At 35.6% G+C, this 18,563-nt stretch overlaps 4 protein-coding genes across 4 annotated transcripts; 2 read left to right on the top strand and 2 right to left on the bottom strand.

Annotated features, from left to right (window-relative positions):
• Window positions 1–396: 396 nt before the first annotated feature.
• LOC121729247 (60S acidic ribosomal protein P1) lies at window positions 397–1,682 on the top strand. The gene is made up of 3 exons (XM_042117702.1): window positions 397–575; window positions 772–1,024; window positions 1,579–1,682. Exons 1-3 carry the CDS (start codon window positions 504–506, stop codon window positions 1,590–1,592), a joined length of 339 nt encoding a protein of 112 aa, XP_041973636.1. The 5' UTR covers window positions 397–503; the 3' UTR covers window positions 1,593–1,682.
• An 836-nt stretch (window positions 1,683–2,518) lies between these two features.
• On the bottom strand, window positions 2,519–5,188 carry LOC121729246 (28S ribosomal protein S14, mitochondrial). Its single transcript, XM_042117701.1, has 3 exons — window positions 5,045–5,188; window positions 4,744–4,967; window positions 2,519–2,699 (listed from the first exon to the last, which is right to left on the bottom strand). Exons 1-3 carry the CDS (start codon window positions 5,108–5,110, stop codon window positions 2,597–2,599), a joined length of 393 nt encoding a protein of 130 aa, XP_041973635.1. The 5' UTR covers window positions 5,111–5,188; the 3' UTR covers window positions 2,519–2,596.
• Window positions 5,189–6,354: 1,166 nt separating this feature from the next.
• On the top strand, window positions 6,355–10,663 carry LOC121729234 (Fanconi anemia group D2 protein). Its single transcript, XM_042117686.1, has one exon. It carries the CDS (start codon window positions 6,470–6,472, stop codon window positions 10,499–10,501), a length of 4,032 nt encoding a protein of 1,343 aa, XP_041973620.1. The 5' UTR covers window positions 6,355–6,469; the 3' UTR covers window positions 10,502–10,663.
• A 626-nt stretch (window positions 10,664–11,289) lies between these two features.
• LOC121729244 (60S ribosomal protein L10a) lies at window positions 11,290–13,226 on the bottom strand. Its single transcript, XM_042117697.1, has 5 exons — window positions 13,136–13,226; window positions 12,816–12,971; window positions 12,165–12,320; window positions 11,737–11,902; window positions 11,290–11,480 (listed from the first exon to the last, which is right to left on the bottom strand). Coding segments are annotated over exons 1-5 (651 nt in total). The 5' UTR covers window positions 13,138–13,226; the 3' UTR covers window positions 11,290–11,309.
• Between the last annotated feature and the right edge of the window lie 5,337 nt (window positions 13,227–18,563).

Below are 18,563 nucleotides of genomic sequence, written 5' to 3'. Positions count from 1 at the left end.
TAGACGTCATTTTTCCTATAATATATACCTCGACACGTCTAGTTTAATTTTGTGCATACTGCCGCATACTAAATTGACTGATTAAATTAAGTACTTATTTTACAAAAGTTAACGTTATCAAAGAACATATATTTACCGTTATAAATCCTATTTACCGTTATAACATTTACCGGTATTAATTCCAATTTTTACCGTTATTTCTAGTATTGAGTAAATTTTCATACCGGTATCTATGCCCTTGAAGCAGTAACGTTATGAAAAAAATACCGGTATTTGAAGCCCTGCCACAAAGTCATTGGCTGTTGACTTGATGACTGTAGTATATAAAATTTTGGAATAAAAAATAGCTTGATTTCTGTCAAGTGTCATTTGTCAAAATGAATTGACATTAGACAGGTGTCACGGGCGGGAGTTCTTTCTTGTTCTTTTCAAAACAGAAGTAAAACGTGCTTGTCCTCTCCGAGCTAAGGCCTATAGGCGACTTGCACTATTAAATCAATAAAATGGCATCCAAAGCTGAATTAGCCTGTGTCTACTCTGCTCTCATCCTTGTGGATGATGATGTCGCCGTCACCGTAAGTAGTTTTAACATAAACACGTATTTGGTTATAGCTCACCCATATCCATATTCATCTCGATAAAGCATCGCCTTTAGCACTTTTAATGCCTAAGCTTCTGTACTTCTAGACTGATATAACATTCCATGAATCGTATTTTAGTCAGACATTGCGTACATTTCGAGAGAATCCTTATAATGTCCCATGCTTTTAGGGTGAGAAAATCTCTACCATCCTGAAAGCCGCCGCCGTGGATGTGGAGCCATACTGGCCAGGATTATTCGCTAAAGCCCTAGAGGGCGTCAACGTGCGTGACCTGATCACCAATATCGGCTCCGGTGTCGGCGCGGCGCCCGCTGCCGGTGCCCCAGCGGCGGCTGCTGCTGCGGCTCCAGCGGCTGAGGCCGCCAAGGAGGAGAAGAAGAAGGAAGAGGAACCTGAGGAGTCTGACGACGACATGGGCTTCGGTAATTATCTTACTTGACTTTCATTTAAATGGTACTTATTAGTGAAGTAACATGGTGTGAAAACATGTGTCCAATAAATGTTAGAATAACTCAGTGGCGGACCTAGGGGGTGGCGAACAGGGCAATAGCCCAGGACCTCGCTCTTGTCACTGAAAAAAATACCTACCTATTTGTTTTTAAGACTAAGGGCCTCGCAAAGAAACCCGTCCAGGGCCTCTAGACCTTCTAGGGGCCTCACAATGGTAAGGCCACCACTGGAATAACTTACCACCCCATTATGCTATTAGGTGAACAAGAATAATCATATTACTGCCGAATTATGTATAAAACTTATCTAAATAATTTCATATTCTTCTCATAACCTTATAGCATGAAATTGGATACTGCTTTCATTCCATTGCAATGAAACTGCCTAGATATTTTCAATGATGTTTGATCTAATGTATTAGCTTCAGAAAACAAATGATTGACAACATTATCCTGAGAAAAAATTGCTACATAGGCCCAAACTATGTTTTATAAGTTCCAATCTAACTCTTTTTTTTTTGTTTCAGGTCTTTTCGACTAAAAAGCTTTATGGCTTTGGAATTCCATTTGAGCTCTATGGAGCTTTTTTAGTTGTAAGAAAAGTAACTTTATAATAAAGTTATTTCTTATATATAATATCTCTTTTATTTCTTGTTATAATTTTCTAGTACACAGCTGGAAGTTATGATAGACTGGAATCTAGATGAAGTGATGCCCACAACTCCGTTGCGCCAAAACTCGTTTATCGCGCGGGGACCGTACATTTTTTCGGAACAAAAAGTATCCTATGTCCTTTCCCGGGACTCTACGTATCTATCTCTATGCCAAATTTCAGCAAAATCGGTTCAGTGGTTTGGGTGTGAAGGGTAACAGACAGACAGACACTTTCACATTTATAATATTAGTATGGATTTACTGTCTGAGGCCAGGTTATCATGGCATTGTCCTGCACATCTTTTTGCTAATTCTATATCTACCATTTATTTATCATTAGCTGCAAACAATGTGTGTCAATACCTACGTCAATACTCAATGCAGTTGTGAACCTAGCATAATATTATAAATCAGTTCCAATCTGCATTTTAACCGATTCGTTACTACGACGATTAACGAGGATTGCTTGTATAGCAGGACTGGTTATACTGCTAAAGAATAAAAGATAAGTTTAATAAACCTGCCAAAATTAAGACTTAGTAAAAGCAATTTTTAATACAATATATTTTAGATTCAAAGAAAAAAAAATTAAGCTTTGAAAAATATTGTAATTAACACTTACTATATGAGGAACTGTTGAAGTACCAAACATAACACCAAAGCTGAGGATTTATATTGAAAAAAAAAGTGAAATAAAAGATATAAAAGTCAGTAAGACATTTTTTATTATTTCTGTACCTAATAATATTTTTATATACAACTAATGTCTAGTTTCCGAGATATTTTGAAGAGTTCAATGTATTCAGCAACATTGTTCAATGGTTAATTTAAGCCAGTCAAAACCATTAGTGAATGCATAAACTCTCAAGAAACAAAAAGGTGATAATTCAGTTATCCCCACATAGCTCTCTGCACTCCAGATAGTTTGTTGTAATCTGCCAAATGTCTCCATACGATCCGGCTAAGTCTCCATTCTTTGACTATTCCACGAGGCCTGGAATAAAAGAAATAAACGGTTAGGCGCAGCGCAGACAACAGACTATCTGTGACGCACTTTTTAGTCCGTGGAAATAGAATGTATGCAATTATATGCAGTAATGCTCACGTCCGTGCTGCGCGTCATGTTCGTTACTGCGATGAGTCTTATTCAACAAAAATTTGAACATTACACAACTACCTACATTTAAAATAAAAAGAAAAATACGACAATACAAACAATTAAGATTTTTAAATTGAAATGGAATCCACTCAGGTTCATGACTGGGTTTCACAGTATTCTGTGGACCCATTTTTTGTCAGCGTTGGACAGACTACTTCAGGCACACTGTATGAATAATAATTGGACGTAGCTAAGCAGAAAGGACTCAACCCACAAAATGGGCAAAATTGAGTTAAGTATGCCATCGTACTGCTGAGGGTCGAATCTATCATGTAGTGAAAACCCCATTTTTAAAATATACACGGAAACTACTTTTTTTACCCCCCCGACTCAACCCACAGTATGAAGAGAACTCTAAATAAATTAGCTGAACGAACTCAGTCCACTTGAGTTGTTTCTGTGTAATGGTATTTCTAGGAGTATTGCCTTAAAGTTGATTAATCAGAATGGACTCAAACCGTTTGGATCTTTTCTAAATATTTAGATTCGATTGGAAATGTCATTCTATCAAATAACTAAAACGACTCAAACAGGTTCAATACTTAACAGCCACCCAAATCTCAAAACAATTACTTTCAAATATTTAGAGTCCGGTCATTCTTTTTTGCCAAATGACACTGATTTTAGTAAAATTAAATGTGTACGTAAGCATCACGAGCGAATGTAGAAAAGTATATTAAACTCATGAAAATCGCTAAAAAGAAAAACCGTTTCACGTTACGAGAATGACGACTCAAGATTTTTTGAGTACAAAGAAAATAGAAAAAAAAAAATAGTGAAAAAATATGTACAAACAAAGATAAAGTGAATTGGCTTAAAACTAAAAATATTTTATTAAAAAAAGAAGAACTATTTTTAATAACAATGATATCAGAAACTGGATATAGTCAAAAGCTAGATTTGACGAAAAAAAACAAGGGTGCTATAATGCACTTTGCCGAAGAAGATTTTGAAATTCTTTGGCCCCATGGTAAACTAATTCCTCAGGCAAAACTTGACGACCTCCAATCAATGTTCAGTTTAATACCTGAAGATAGCCATGCATTCTATAGTAATCTCAAGGGACACACCAATATCAAAGAGGATGTTGATGGTTATGGACCCACCCTCGATTTTGACTTAGACGATGACGCAAATAATTAATTTGCGTGCAATAAATTGAAGACGTGAGTGGAAAAATCGAACAAGTAACATTTCGTAACATACGGACAATACCTCATTTTTTCCCTAATTATTTTAATAAAACTTGTAACTTATCTACTTCATATCCTAGCTAATATATCTGACTACACATATCTTCATAGTTTTTCTATTTCAAATAATTTTTCCGGCCCTAATGCCTTCATTTAAGCAAAAAAATGGGAAGTTTTTTCATGTTACCTTATTCTTTCACTCACGTCTTGAATTCTTGCGTGGTTTTTAATGTTTTTAATTTTAATAAGGTTTCTTTTGTGTGTGTTTAAAAGTTTAATTATCAAGGTTGTTAAATACATAACTTTTTATTAATTTAACTTTTTTTATTTTCTTTTATCACTTAATATCTTGAAATTTATTGCAAAATATACAAAAAATAATTGACAGACCAATAAAGTGTGAACCATTCTTTAAATTAAGCAAATACTTTTTTTGTTAATGTAACTTTTTGATAAAGAAATTCAAGCTGAAACTTTAAACGCCAATATCTCAAAAGTGACTTTGTGTGGGTTGAGTCCTTTCAGCTTAACTACGTCCAATTATTAATACAACAGGAATAAGATATTTTATTAAATATTATTTAGATTTTAGATTGTGATTATTCTACATATAGCAAATTTTATAGCTTAAAATATAATTATTGTACCTACATAATCTTTTTGGATTCTTAGTAAATAAATATTACCTCGATGTAATTGCACATCTGTTATTAATTCTCAACGGTATAGCATTCATTTCAAATTTGTTGATTTCTTTATCGGCTATCTCTCTTATTTCTACTGGCAGCACATTATTCCTTCTCATGGCGTTAATTCTAGTTCGCTCCAGGAAATGCTCGGCACTCATGCGTCTCCTCTTCACGTCGCGAATCATCATCCAATTAGCCCATTTATTCCTGACTTGCTGAAACTAATACAGAAACAATAATCAAGCGAGTTTCGTGCTTCGTACAGTTTATTTCCTTACGTGAAATCTGCTTTACTTACACCAAACCCTGGCACGAATTGATTCTTAAAGACGAATTTACTAAAATTAAATAAGTTTGAATTCATTTTAAATTATTATTATGAAAATTAGGAAGATTTTTATAAATTTTTCAGGTTTTGCGTAGGGTAGGTTCCTTCTTTTCCAACTTGTCAAAATCACTAGACAATTATATATTTTTAGATTTTATGCCGTGGCCGCACATGCGTTAAGCGTTGCCATTTGGCAACTTTGGTTGCCATTTTGACAACATTTGACCTTTCGTGGCAACCAAATGGCAACCGAGCTCAAACGGCAACTTTTTGGCAACTTTTCGACTTGTCCAGTTGTCACGCGATCATCTGTAAAAAAAAATCGAATATATATATCGCAGATGAACTGAACTCATCGAATTGAACAAAATCAAAATCTTGAACGCATTTTCCCAAATGAAAACAATACTTATATAATAGACAAACAAATTGTACCCATATTTCTACCAACAAAAGGTCTATTTTGGTAAAGCTATAGAGATAAAAGTAATTTTATGTAAACAAAAATGGAAGAAACTTTGTGACCACAGAGCAGATAATTAATACGTAGTGTTTTAAATAAATTCTTTGTGTGTGATAAAATTTGTGGAATCAATTATTTATCAACCAAAAGGATTAACATTTTTTGAAAACATAATTTTTTTCGGTTTAAATTTTTATCAACCAAAATGCAGAGCAATAAAACCTACTGTTTTATTGCTCTGCATTTTGGTTGATAAAAATTTAAATCGAAAAAAATCATATACTCAATAGGTAGGTATAACTATTTTAATATTACTAAAAGGCACAGAACGTTTTTTTACAGGTTTTTTTTCTAATGGCAACATTTGGTTTCAGATAGCAACATTTGAACCTACAAATGGCAACCTGGGCTGAGTATACTCTGGCAACACTTGATGCGTAGACTGTACCGTGTCGTAACTCGTCTCGTAGATAACTCGTACGAAGTACGAAGTACACGAACTACGAATAGAAGTATTAATTTCTGTGCATACTAAGCTTCGTGCCGTGCTATGGCCTATGACTCTAGTCCTATCAGAGTCCATTGGACGATACACGCAGATGAAAATTAATAATTATTGTCTATGAAAGAAGAAATTTAAATATATACAGTGGCACTGGCAAAGTGGCAACTGGCAAGTGGCAAAGTACACCCCCAGTGTCAGTACTCAGTGCCAAACACCTGAAGCCAAAAAAAAAAACTTGTCATATTTTGTCGGTGGACGGTGATCTGTCAAGTGTCATCATCTGTCATGAATTCATTGAATTTCAAGTATGAGTTTGTGTTTGTATTTATAAAATACCGAATACGATTGACTTTGAAAAAGTCGGAAGAAAAAGCAAAAAAGTAGGATGTATTTATTTGTTTGATAACTTTAGTTATAATAGTGAACAATGAGCTTAAAACGAATTTCTCAAACAAATGAAACCACTCTAACAAGTCAACCTAAGAATCCAAGGCGGGAAGACTATTTCAAGTCTACATTAAAAGACTGTGGTTTACTTATAAAACATCCACCTGTTAAGTGTGTTACTACTGTGGAAGTTGTGGTTCTTATTCGTAATATTAAGAAGGCGTTGCAACAACATGTCGACTATCCTCAAAATGTGTCAAAATTCTACTCGAGTTTGGCAGAAGAATGTAAGGACATTAATATATTTAGGTACTATTTGTTTCCAAATATTGTTCGGAGCACCGACGACAGTGAAATTTCGGTAAGCGACAGTGTAATAAGAATACTTTTAAATATACCAATACTTCAAAACAAACTGGTAAATTATGTATTTGAACTGGCTATTGATTTGGCTGCTGAATCTAAGTGTGCGTCTTGGATACGAATGATTCTCAAATGCTTTTCTGGCTTAGATAATATAGTTGATGGGGAAAAAATAGCCACACATATTATAAACCTGTTGGATGTTACTATGGAAAAAATAGTTAAATTAGAAATAGTGACAGCCATACCTGATATAATTGGAGACCAGGAACATGACAATATTGCTACTGAAATAAGCCGAATAATGAGTGAAGATCATGATCTGATTCCAGCCATTCTGGACTGCTTATCATATCTGTGTTTATCTGAAGAACAATATGAGCGACTGCAAAAAAGGACTTTAAACATTCTAACAGTATTATCTAAATGTCATCACTTTCCAAATTTTGTTAAATTTCTTCTGATGCCGGGATCTAAAGATAACAATGTATATAAAGAAGCAGTACATGGGCTAAGAAATGCTCTAGGTTGGCCATCTTCAATATCAAAGCCTCAGGATATAGCCACCAGTCAAATCCTTACGGCATCTGCAATAAGGAATTCAATAATATCTTCAAAACTTGTTGCAAACTGTTGGATGAAGGCAATTTCTGGATGTAAAATAAATGCTGATCATAAGGCAATAGATTTTATTATACTGTTGATTTTCTTTTCTGTCTCTGAAGAAAAACAAAAGCAAGCTGAAAACGTACTAAAGAAGCAAATTAAACTTAACATTTTAAGAGTTGATTTGATTGATGAAGTGTTCGAAAATTTTATTCCCATTTTAAAGGAATACATAAAACATTTAATTAATTTGACTAATAGTCTATTGAAAAATTCTACAGAACCAATGTTGCAAACATTTTCTTCCCATATTTACATGTTAATGTTTAGCAAACTACTAGATTGTAGTCAAACTGTAGTCGCAGAGCTCCTACAATTAGGACTAACAAATAAAAACTGCCTGCTGAGCATTTTATCTATATTGAACAGTGTAGCAGAAAATGATATTAGCTTACTTAAACCCCAAAGTATACAAATGCTGATGTTGCTGGATAGAACTGATGATATGTCCCTATCAGAAATAAAGGCAGTGATGAACCTTGTTTGTGGCTTGGCATATAGTTTTGAAAATTCTGTTATCAGGGATGACATCCACATGATAATAAGGAAAGAATTGGGAAGCTCTAATCTACAAATTAAGACACAAGGAATACTAGCTGGGACTCATGCTGTGAAATACCTCATTAAATCCACTATAGATGAAAATGATGTGGCAGAACCACCAGAAGATGTAACTTATGGATCCATAAGCCATTTCCCTGAAGGCGATCTTCATGAAGCAGCTCAAATTATTGAGTTAATTAATCGCAGCACAAGAAGATTTCCAAACATGATTACATTGTTTTATGACGAACTGAGTAACATTATAACTACATTACCAAGCATCAGTAAACAATTCCTGGCTTGGATAGCTGATGCAGTCACTAATGATTTACAACATAATTTTATTGTTGATAACATAGAATGTGACAGGATTGGTGACATAAAATTGGGAATGCAATATTGCCTAAATACCGATAGTGAAATGGATGAAATGATTGCTATAAACATTGGAGGATTGATTTTGCAGGAAAAAGACGACGTCAATATTTTCATGTTGCCGCCTCTTTTCCATGCTGTTCAGATACTTCACAAGAAAAAATATGAGTCAGATCTTTCAAGTATAGATGCACTATTAGGATGCCCTGTTGTCATGCCCATATTTGATGTCGATTCTATTGAAGACATGAGCAACCCAGCTGTCATAAATATTTTGGATTGTTTAGTACATTGTTCTAATTGGTTTCGGGAGCTTATAAATGCTTTCGCTTCTCAATCAGATCTTGGTCTTAGATCAAAAATATTTCTCAGGATCATGCATATTCACAAAATAGAAACTATAATAAACCAAATTTTGCTAAAAATCAATTTTAAGTATACTCCTCCGTCTTATTTGATCAACTTTAAAGGCAATATCGGTGAAAAATCTGTACCAAAAGCACTCAACAGTAAACCTGCTAATAATAAAAAGAAGCACAATCAGGACGATTCTGTACTACCGGAGACAGGGCGCACGCAAGCCACACAAAATAATTTGCGTTCAATCCAAAACAAAATTGGTGTAATGGACAATGCATTTTTTAGATCACTGGATTTGAGTTTGCTGGATTTATTAAACGCTGAATTAGTGGGCGATAACGAAGCAGATACAGGACTTACAACCGAAATACTAGTATTTATATTACAGTACGTAAATTCTAATCTAGAAAAAGTTCTTTTATCAAAGATAAAACGTAATAACTTTCTAAGCAAAGAAGATAATGTTGAAATGTATAATAGTTCAAAAGCTGAGGAATGCGCTAGGAAAGTTCATGATGTTTTACCTAAAGTCGTCGAACACTTGAAATTTGTCATCGCACATTTGGATAATCATTTGCATACAAATTCTCAAAACGAATTAATTTCATATCCTCCTGAAATGCATCGATATGTTTTATGCTTGGAATACATTTACAATCTTTTCACTATTTATTTTAGGTGGATTGGATTCAAAAATCAAAACATAGCTTTATTGAAATCTTCATTGCGTACTATTTTTAATGTGGATAATGATAATTCTGTTTCCTTAAAAGACTTGGTGTTCGCTGTGGCAAAATACGTACAGAAACATGAGAAATATTGCGTTCAGATTTCAAGTGCAGTAGCGCTTTTAGAATTTTTAAATATCATTAAAGACTTTAGTGCTAGTAGCTCGACTACAGTGTCAAAAATTCAAAGGGAACTTGCAAACAATTTCTTATCTCAGTCATGGCAAACTCTAGATGGTATTTTAGAAAAAGGGCTTGCATTTAATCAAAATCTAGACATTATAGCTAAAGTGTTTTTCATAAATAACGAAGTTCTATCTCTAAAGAATATCAGTTTATTATTGGTTAATGAAATTGAAGCACTTAAAAGTCGAAATAACACGCTTAATACATTTAAATGTATTAATAAAGCTAATTTCCCAGTTATTTATCGAAACCTTGGCACTGCTTTACAAGATGTTACAAAAAGTCGATTAAACAAGGGCCTGACAAATAACGAGCATTTAGAACTATGGAAAGATGTGGCGATTATACTAAGATGTATGTCTGAAATATCTAAAACGCTCGAAAACAGAAATAATTTAACAGCCTTCTTTAAAAAGACTTTACCGATGATTAAGCTGTTTATTTCACAAGGAATACCAATACTGGAGTTAGAATTCAAGAGCAGAACACAGGAGATTTTGGAAATATTAAAAATCCTTCAACAAACTACACGATTTTTGCAGTCCTTATGTTGTCACTCCCGTTTGAAAAAAGATACAGCACTCATGAGTAAAGTACCAGACATGAGGCAACAGCTTGAGACGCTGATCTATAAAGTTAAAGCAGTTTTAACAGCAAACAAATGCTCGGAAGCATTTTGGATGGGCAATCTAAAGAATAAGAATATTCACGGTGAGATAATAGCTTCACAGGAAAGTGTCGAGACAGAGGAATCTGTGGAAGACTGCGACGAACAGCTGCCTGATGATAGTGACAATACTGACGACGAGATGTTAGATCCTGATTCAAAAAGCTTGAGCGATATAGTTTAGCCGAAACGATTCAAGTCAAGTTTTTGTAAGTTACTGGAAAGCAAGCACGTCAGTGCCTTGACCAAGAAATACATCAACTTCAAGGAAAAATAATAAACAACCCTTTTAATATTATTATTAGTTCTGGCGGCTGTGATAATTGAAATTTAGTACATACTTAATAAAAACTGAAATAAACATTTTTACTTTTATTAAACATAGCAGTTTTATTCGTGAGTCTACACTCACTAACAGCAAAATATGAACACGAACGCGCTATGGTCATTATGATCAATCGCAAAGTTCGAACACTACTTTCATTTCAGTCTTTAAATTTATTAATTGCTTCAAACCAATGGAAAGTCGTCTAAAAATTTACTTGCGTCAATCTGTAGATACTGCCTGTTTTTACAGTCTACAAATCCCTCTGCTACACCAATCTTAGGACCAGTATGGACTGACCCTAAATTATATAGTACGGTATGTTAGTAATTAGTTTTATTTTTGTCTGTAATACTACGAATAATAAAAACTATTATTATTCGTAGCTGTAATAACTATTAACTCACTATTCAACTTGGAGTTGGAGGCCCGAAGGCTGAACCAAGTATGCTATTTATGTTGTTTTTCCCCAATTTCACCAACGTCTGTTAGTGCTAACAGCTTGTTAAAATGTCAAGTCTTCTCTTTCATTCATAAGAAAAACGAAAGAGGTAATGTGATACTAATTTGAGCTTTAACTTTAACAGTCGTTGGTGAAATTGGGGCTAAGCTAGATAAGTTGATAAGTAAAAGAAAAAAATCAGTAGGTAGTCAAAGTATATTAAAATTAGTACAATCTTTGGGGTGGCCCCATGGTGGACTTCATGTGAAGTGATCGTACGTTCTGCCAGTGCTTCTTCAGCAGAGACACCAAGAAGTTGATTGACAAGTGGACATTCTGTGCCAGCTCGTCAGGTGTCATGTCTACATGACCAACAGCAACCGACAGACAAAGTACCTGTAAAAAGTTTATTTTAATATGAAACATAGATTTGGATCTAGAGCAAGTTTCAAATCATTATTTCTTATAATTATTAAGTAACTGGCATAACCCAGTATAGAATATTTTCTGTAATAAGATATTTTGTCCATAGTTACTAGGTTAGACCAGTGTGAATATAGTATTGAATATAAAATTAACATTTGTTTGCAAAATTTAGATAATGCACCAACTTAATGTAAGTTAACATAGCCATTATAGGTTTCTTACATACCTTCTTCATCTGGAATTTGATAGTGCCCTTGACTTCATCAATCTTTTGGGTCATGGATTCCTGGTGAGATAACAGACCAGGGAACTTTCCGGCTTTGTTAAGACCGGGGCCTAAGAGACGAGGGATCTGCTTGATAAGAGACTCAGACGCCAGGAAAGCATCATACCTGTAATACAAAATTGTTGTGGTTATAAAAACAACTTTGGTTAATTATTTTCAATAGATGGCAGACCTATGTACTATCAGAGAAGTTGATTCCTATGCAAATCGGGGACCTAAGTAGTTTGGTTGCATTACGTCAAACCCAGCTGACAGATCACAATTAACATTGAATTGACAAAACCTGATCAAATGACAAGGTCTGCCATCTGTCTATGAATCAATTCCTTCAATGGCACATAAAACTTAGTCATTTGACAGAAACTTACTTCTTGGCTAGTTTCTTCACAAGCTTCTTGTTCTTGTTCAGCTTTTTCAAAGCCTCGGCGTCCATGCACGGTACATTCAGGGTCTTGGCCTCGTCACAGTGCTGCTGGTCACCCAGAACACACACTTGCATTTTAGGCCTAGGAATGTACTTGAGCCTGAAATATTGTAAATATTGAGCAATAGGAAGGAGAATTTAAATTATAAATGAATGCAGGTAAAAGTCAGTACCATTTGGTCATCAATTTGTCAGATAATACATGCAATTTTATAGAATCATCATTATTTTCACTTGGCCACTTTCTTGAATGTAGTATTAAAAAGTAAAAACATAATTCACACACACTCATTTACATTTTGCTTTTCTACATCTACAAAAGTGTGGGCTTACCCAATCCTCCTTAAGCCTTTTATTAGTTCGGAAAGCCGAAGCTATCCTACCCATTATTTAAAGACTTCGGGTAAAGTCCCGTCAGCTTTCGCAGACTCCCTGTCCAGACACATTTTGGTGGACATAATTAGTATACTTGAGCCAGGCTACTGGTATATTAGGTATATAGCCAGATGGAGAGATGTAAAGCTCTATCACAGTACATGGATTAAACATCCAAATTATCACTGTCCACTAAAATGTGCTATCCAGGTAAACATACTTGACAGTGCCGGAGAAACGCTTGTCCTTTTGTGGGTCATAGTTCTTCAATCCGATTTGTAGTTCAACAGTCTCCAAGAAGTGACGTTTTTTGTCCTTCGATGCCTGAAGGACGGCATTTACGCACTCGTAAAGCGTATCACGCGATACTTTCGACCTGAAAAGTTAGGTTAACAAAGTTAGGTGGTGTGCATTAGAAATGAGAGGAATAGTAAAAATCTGTACAAAATGGAAATGAACAAAGATTTGGTGTAATAACAAATATACTAAAATGCATTTAACTATAACGATTACTAGAATATAAAGAGATATAAAACTTACATCTTTAATAACCTCCCTCACCGACGGACGTCAATATCCAAAAGAAACGCACAATTTTAATTTTCAATTTTGACGTGATTTTGACACTTTTCAGAATTTGAAGTCGTTGTTGACAGTTGACACTGACAGTAATTTTAATATGGCAACAACGACTTATTTGTAGTGACTAGTGGCGGTACCGTAAAGTGTAAAAGCCAGGGTGTACGATCTTAGAATGTTTGACACGGTAACATAAGAATTTTAAACCTCCAAAATAAAGAAGACCAGCCAAGTACCCAATTATTGTATGAAATGCTTACTTTTTAATTTGGTAGGAAAATAATAGTAAATAACTCCGTCGCAAAATATGAGATGGCGCTTGTAAAGCTTTCGCATCAGATTTTATCATAAATTGTACTAGATGTCACTACTGAGTTATTTGTAACTAAAATACATTTCATGAAAATAGTATTTTAAAATAAAATATTTTCATTAAAAGGTACTGTATTGTATTTTTGTAACATAACAGCTATAATATTATTTTTCCTTCTGGTAACATCGATAAAAAATATCCCAACAAAGATGTTAAAGTCAATCAAACTTTTTGCTTTCGAGTGTGGTGCTAAAGAAGCATGTAAGCCGGCAACGCACCTGCAGCTCTTCTGATGCTGCGAGTGTCCATGGGCGACTGAAGTTGCTTTACATCAGGTGACCCGTTTGCTCGCTTGCCCCCTTCTTTCATAAAAAAAAAAAAAACAGTGAGCTCTACAATTTGTCGAGGTAGGCTCGGACATTGTTGCTCGCCTGTCTTTCTTGCAAAAATTAGGGTAAGGGATAGTTCCCTTTGTGAGTGTGGGCTAGACGAAGGTACCTTAGATCATATATTTTTCTCTTGTCCTAATAACCCCTTTCCCTATATGATCTTCTCCCCGCAACCATTCCCCGTCCTATCAATTTTAAATCTGTGTTATGTTTTGTAAATACGTCATTTATTAAAGTGTTATGTACATTTATTGATACTAATAAAATAAAATTGTAATTAGTTATACTGTGCTCGGCGAAACGTGGCGGTAGCGGTCATCGACTCCCTGTCAAAAACTTGTCATTTTCTATACAAACCGCGATTGACAATGAAGTGTCAGATGTTGTCACTCGCGGCTTTGTATAGAAAATGACAAGTTTTTGACAGGGAGTCAATGACCGCTACCGCCATGTTTCGCCGAGTACAGTATAGTAGTAACTAACCCTAAATGTTTGTGTTGTTTTAGGTTCACCGTACACTTGTTTAAGCATTAGACCTTCTTCAACACAGAGTCTTTGCCACTCACTCTGATATTGGCAACTCACCAAGGAGCCATTATTAAAAAGAAGAAGAAGAAGAAGAGTGTGGTGCTATCTGTCATAGATATGCGTCTACGCCATGTCTACGCTTTTTTCTTGCGGCTTACGAATTACGGCGTTTTCACACGAGACACGAGTCACGACACGTGTCATAGACAAATATAAATTGCACGACAGACGTCACACAGTCTGTCGTTTGAACGTTTTCACACGAGCAACGATTTCTGCGACGACACCATATTCACTTTTTTTTTTTTTATGAAATAAGGAGGCAAACGAGCAAACAGGTCACCTGATGGAAAGCAACTTCCGTCGCCCATGGACACTCGCAGCATCAGAAGAGCTGCAGGTGCGTTGCCGGTCTTTTAAGGGGTAACAGGGGAGGGTAGGGAAGGGAACTACAGGGGAGGGTGAGGAAGGAAATAGGGGAGGGTAGGGAAGAGAAAAGGGTAGGGGATTGGGCCTCCGGTAAACTCACTCACTCGGTGAAACACAGCGCAAGTGCTGTTTCACGCCGGTTTTCTGTGAGGACGTGGTATTTCTCCGGTCGAGCCGGCCCATTCGTGCCGAAGCATGGCTCTCCCACGTCAAAAACATATGGCTGGCTTACACTTATTAAGTAGATAAGTAGTCGACATGATATACTTACTTAAAAAACTAAATTTGAACTTGCTACTTGCTACTAAATTTTGTGTTTACATGCAATTAATAACCCAAAATTAAGTTAAAATTTAGCTGTTACCTCGATAAGCAATTTATGCGTGTAAACCAGCGATTACTTCTTAAAAATATGTCATCTATTGTTGGGGTCCTAAGCTGATAGTTAAGCTTATTATAAAACGTAGTCATAATATAATATTTATGTATAGTATAAAAAACCTGCCAGATGCTCGCTACGCCCATGTTAAATGTTAATTATTACCATATTATAATACTGGTTATGATGTAGATGTAATATCGCTGCGTAATGCTCGCCAGAAAACCGCTATGCAGTTTGGCAGGCTGTGAGATTATGATTTATTATTTATTTAACAATTTTTCAATAAAGAATTTATTTATATATTATCTGTAAACAAAAACGTGACGACATAGCGGATTGTCATCTCACAATCGTGTGTCGTGCGGTACCGTGTGAAAACGGTACATAGAAATGTATGGCACCCGGAGTCGTCACCGCATTTTGTCGTGTCGTGTCGTGTCTCGTGTGAAAACGCTCTTACGGAGAAATTTGTTTGTTTCTGTGCATATTATGTCCTTCGAGTAGAGCCTCCGTTCCTCCGGTTTGTGTGTTTGTAAATTGTAAGTGCTGTGAGATTGCTCCTGTGCAAGAACTGAGATAGGACTCTTTGTACTTTGTAGAAGTGTTGTGTTCCTTTAAAATGTTTTGAAATAAAATAATGTTCTTGTAATAAATAAAATTTATAAAATTCTGTTGATTTATTTTAATTTTAAATGTACACCTAATATTCTATAAATATTTAGGTAGGTACCTATAGTAATACTAGAATCCATAGTACCGCAATAAAGCGCCATCTGTAACTTTACGACTGTACTAGACCGTTGTAAAGTTACAGATGGCGCTTTATTGCGGTTTCCACAAAATAAAGAGAATGAGGTCTCTATTCCAGTCAGCGACCACATAGCCTCTAGACGGCTAATGCAAGGCGAATACTTTCAGACAATATGTAAGACTTATAGCTCTTACTTTAGATAATGATAACGAAATCTGTCTTATGGCCGTTCCCAATATTTGATCTATCTCTGGTTTTGCCCTACTAGAGATAGGAATAGCTCACAATTGACATAAAATATATGTCTCTAATGTCTAATGTGAGCTATTCCTATCTCTAGTAGGGCCAAACCAGAGATAGATATTGGGAACGGCCGTTAGTATCGACCACATCCGTGACCCATGTACATCTCGTGCGTTTCATACAAATTTTTTTTTTTACTGTCATAATCAATTTATTCAGAGCTCAAATTACACTCGTCTGAATCCATGACGAAAGCATTTGACATAAGTCATATCCCTTTCTATCAAATACAAATTAGTAATGCTTATCCTTTCTTCCTTTATCGTCACGCGTCACTAGTGATGTGATACCAAACATGGGCGTACCCAGGTTCTGGGCTAGGGAGGGGCAAATTACCCAGGTTATGGGCCAGGGGGGGGGCAAATCAGATTTTTCATAAGCTAGGTGTTACAAAGAATAAAAATAAATTAATTTTTATAGATAAAAGTACTAGATAATATACTTAGTAGGGACGTCAACATGATCCAGGGGGGGGGGCAGCTGCCCCCCCCCCCCCCCCCCCCCCTGCCCCCCCTCGGTACGCCCATGATACCAACTATCTTTCAGAGATATATTTTTTTTTAATCGAAAATCGAAACAAAGCGTGAAATGCTCAAGTCATTTTGAGTAGAACTGTTGTTAAATAACTGATTAATGATTAAAATTTTGGGTACGTTCAGTTACTCACAGTTTGTCCAATAAACCAAAAACATTAATAGTAACAAAAAAAGTTTCGTTACACTCACTCACTAATACGTGGAAGAGCCATGCTTGCGGCACGAATGGGCCGGCTCGACCGGAGAAATACCACGTTCTCACAGAAAACCGGCGTGAAACAGCGCTTGCGCTGTGTTTCGCCGAGTGAGTGAGTTTACCGGAGGCCCAATCCCCTATTCCCTACCCTACCCTATTCCCTTCCCTTCCCTTCCCATCCCTACCCTTCCCTATTCCCTCTTAAAAGGCCGGCAACGCACCTGCAGCTCTTCTGATGCTGCGAGTGTCCATGGGCGACAGAAGTTGCTTTCCATCAGGTGACCAGCTACCTTATCACGTAAAAATAGCGATCAACAATCCACTAGCAATAATCGCGCGAGTGATTGCTGGGTGTCATGAATGTCACAAACAATGGTGTCATGTATAGTGATCGATTGCAATCGTATTGTTTTGGCTGAAACGTGATACGAAATTGCGATTTTGGAGCAAATATCGCGCAATAATTGCTATCGCATTGCTCTCGCAAGATACGTGATACGGGGGCCGTTTGCTCGTTTGCCCCCTTATCTCATAAAAAAAAAATTGCAATAAAAATTGTCGACGATTACTGAGCTCTGCAGACCAACACTGTTTTTGCCAATTTTAGTAAGAGAAATATGGATAAACCATCCATCTACTAGTACTACTACTATCTACCCATCAAAAAGCGTTGTTTTTTGTCGGCGTTGCGAAGTAATCATGAAATCTTATCTTGAAAGCGTAAAGAAAGTAACCAAGTAAGGATTTTTAGTCACTAAAACTTCAAACAGTTTTATTGGCGAACAACTATTTTTAGAAATAAATTTCCATCAATTTTATTGTGACTTAGAAATCGTGTGGCGGAATTAGCAAGTCAATTTTTTTTTTTTTTTCTTCTATTTTGGCAACTTGACACAAAGGATGCGTATTGTGCCACAGACAAGCAAGTCAATTAATAATCTATACTAATAATAAATATAAAGCTGAAGTGTTTGTTTGTTGTATTTTTTCCTAAATTAAAAAAAAAATGAAACTTTTTTTTTCAATTCTTTCAGGCATATGGGACTGTTTTCGTTTTCGAGAACCTAAAAATACAAAAAAAACTCATATTATATTGTGGAATATTATTTTATATTTAAATATTCTTCTAGCACACTACCTTTAATTATTTTTCTATACGGCGAGAAAAGCCACAAAGTTCACTGCGGTTTTTTTAACAAAATTAAAACAAAACATTATAAACTTTCAATTAAGTATATACTTTTCGAAATGGTTAGTATATAAAAGGCAAATTCATGTAATAATTTTTAATCCCCGCCCCGCGCATCCTTTCACGCACTCGAAGAAAACGGTCACTGAAGCCTTTGTTGCTTTTTTCGCCGGGGAATTTAAGAGCTAACAAATGTGGCATTTTTTAAAACTTCATTTACTGGTTAATAAAATTAACTTTTTACTTTTTTTACACTGAAGGTTATAGATAATGAGCTGCCGATTTCGATTTTGCAATAAAAATAAAAAGCCAAAGTGACCAGGGCGCCCTTATTCGTAGGATACGACGATATATAATAAAGTGAATAAAGTAC

This window comes from Aricia agestis, chromosome 8 (genome assembly GCF_905147365.1).
Source record: "Aricia agestis chromosome 8, ilAriAges1.1, whole genome shotgun sequence".
NCBI lineage: Eukaryota > Metazoa > Arthropoda > Insecta > Lepidoptera > Lycaenidae > Aricia > Aricia agestis.
The sequence above is the reverse complement of the archived record's forward strand: the minus strand, read 5'-3'. Positions and strand labels throughout refer to the sequence as shown.